Raw genomic sequence first — 2,500 nt, forward strand, 5'->3', positions numbered from 1 at the left:
AGTCGGCAAGAAAAGAAAAAACGGAGACATGAAACTGGCGGGCACTGCCACCATTGCGGACATGTGTGGCTCCTTCAGGTAGCGTCATTTCTTGGCTCGAACACACCTTTACTCAGAAAACGTATTGTATGTTTGACAGCGGGTCGTGTCCAGCTTTGACCATCAGAGTATCAGTATCAGTATCAGTAGGTCGAGGAGGCCGTCACTGCGTTCGGTCAAATCCGTATACGCTACACCACATCTTGCCAAGCAGATGCCTGGCCAGCAGCGTAACTCAACGCGCTTAGTCAGGGCTTGAGGAAAAAAAAAAAATCAAGGAAAAAAAATTAAATAAATAAATAATAATAATATAGAGTAAAATGAAATAAATAATGTAAAAAAAAAAAAAAAAAAAAAAAAAATATATATATATATATATATATATATATATATATATATATATATATGAAAATAACGAAATAAAACAAAAATAAAATAGAATTAAATTTTTAAAAATAGAAAAAAAAGGATAAATACATAAAAATACTACTACTACTACTACTAATAATAATATCTAAAAGGCGCAAAATCTTGATTAAGTCAGGCGTGCGCACGCACACACGCACACAGACACACACACACACAAAACAAAAAACAAACAAACAAACAAAAAACTTGACCATTAGAACAGCAGAGGAGGCAGCCGACGTCCTGACTGACTGGGCGGGATTTTGGATTATAGCGGACAGCGTCTTGCCCAGCCAGAGTGAAGTGCTTCCCCACCCCCCACGCCCCATAAGAAGGGACACAACTGACCTAGCTGAAACAGGGCTTCTTCTTCTTCTTCTGCGTTCACTCGTATGCACACGAGTGGGCTTTTATGTGTATGACCGTTTTTACCCCGCCATGTAGGCAGCCATACTCCGTTTTCGGGGGTGTGCATGCTGGGTATGTTCTTGTTTCCATAACCCACCGAACGCTGACATGGATTACAGGATCTTTAACGTGCGTATTTGATTTTCTGCTTGCATATACACACGAAGGGGGTTCAGGCACTAGCAGGTCTGCACATATGTTGACCTGGGAGATCGTAAAAATCTCCACCCTTTACCCACCAGGCGCCGTCACCGTGATTCGAACCCGGGACCCTCAGATTGACAGTCCAACGCTTTAACCACTCGGCTATTGCGCCCGTCGAAACTGGGCTTCAAACTCGGATCATTTTCTGGTGAACCCTGAAGTCAGAAGTCCATCACCAACCCGATTCAGCCACCACCACCCCCAACCCCCCACCCCCACTCCATCACTCCATTGCCTTATATAGAGCAAACCCATTTTTAACAAACATGTTGAAATAATAACCTTCGGGTGTATCAATGTTTGTGCTATTGTGATAAGAAACTCTAGGGAGAGCTGGACAGTAGAAGGTCTTCAGAGAAGAAATTCACCTCAGTCAAGTGTTTCGGCCCTGAACTCCTTTTTATTATTATTATTATTATTATCATTATCTTTTAAACATAATATTGGTGATTTAAAAAAGAAAATGGAGTGTACTGGTGCTTTCTGGTGTCTGCACTGATTTTGATGTGTGGTGTTCAAGGTTGTTACATCATGCTCACAACCATCATCTTGGTCTACCCCCTGTCAGTAATGGACTCACCCCATCTGGTTTGCCTGATGTTGCTTCTCAGGCCTTGGGCAAGCTCAGAGCTTTGTACAAGGTGGGCAAGGGTGGTTTTGTTTCTCGTTATTTTATCTTTTAGTTTGTTTTGTTGTTTTCTTAGTTGTTTTGTTTGTTTTTTGTTTTTGACTCACTTGTGTAAACAAGGTGAGGCTATGTTTTAACCCGGTGTTCGGTTGTCTCTCTGTGTGTGTGTGTGTGTGTCTGTGTGTCCGTGGTAAACTTTAACATTGACATTTTCTCTGCAAATACTTTGTCAGTTGACACCAAATTTGGCATAAAAATAGGAAAAGTTCAGTTCTTTCCAGTCATCTTGTTTAAAAACAATATTGCACCTCTGGGATGGGCACAAAAAAATATTAAAAAAAAAAAAGAAGCCTAATTATATGCAAACTGCATTTACAGTTATATTTATATTTTTTGTATTCTCTAAACTTGGCACTTTGACCTCTTATTCTGACACAACAACAAGAGGAGTCATTATTATCATTTTTTGTTCAAACAGGAACTCCTTTTGCTAAGCATGGAATTTTTATTTATTTTGCAAACGTTTTGGTGCAGATAGTAAAAAAAGGGAAATTACTCTGTAATTAATGCTAGGGGACTGAATTTGCTTTAAAATGAACTTTCTCATCTTAAACATTACATTTTGAAATTATACTCAATACATAAAAACTTGGATTTTTTTTTTAAAGTGTATCACAAGTGAGTCTTGAAGGCCTTTCCTCTCTTGCATCTTTTGTTTGTTTTGTTGTTTTCTTAGTTGTTTTGTTTGTTTTTTTATATCCTTGTAAATTATTTTGCCCCTTGTCTGTCTGTCTCTGTCTCTGCCTCCGTCTC

At 39.0% G+C, this 2,500-nt stretch overlaps 1 protein-coding gene across 1 annotated transcript in view; it reads left to right on the top strand.

Annotated features, from left to right (window-relative positions):
• The window catches only part of LOC143277875 (uncharacterized), a 31,796-nt gene that overhangs the window by 9,191 nt on the left and 20,105 nt on the right, over nucleotides 1-2,500 (top strand). The window contains exons 5-6 of the mRNA XM_076582822.1: nucleotides 1-78; nucleotides 1,580-1,700. The exon at nucleotides 1-78 is cut by the window's left edge and continues 46 nt beyond it. Coding sequence (XP_076438937.1) covers nucleotides 1-78; nucleotides 1,580-1,700 — 199 coding nt within the window. The remainder of the gene's footprint in view (nucleotides 79-1,579; nucleotides 1,701-2,500) is intronic.

The sequence above is a fragment of the Babylonia areolata genome, chromosome 35 (assembly GCF_041734735.1).
Source record: "Babylonia areolata isolate BAREFJ2019XMU chromosome 35, ASM4173473v1, whole genome shotgun sequence".
Taxonomy (NCBI): Eukaryota; Metazoa; Mollusca; class Gastropoda; order Neogastropoda; family Buccinidae; genus Babylonia; species Babylonia areolata.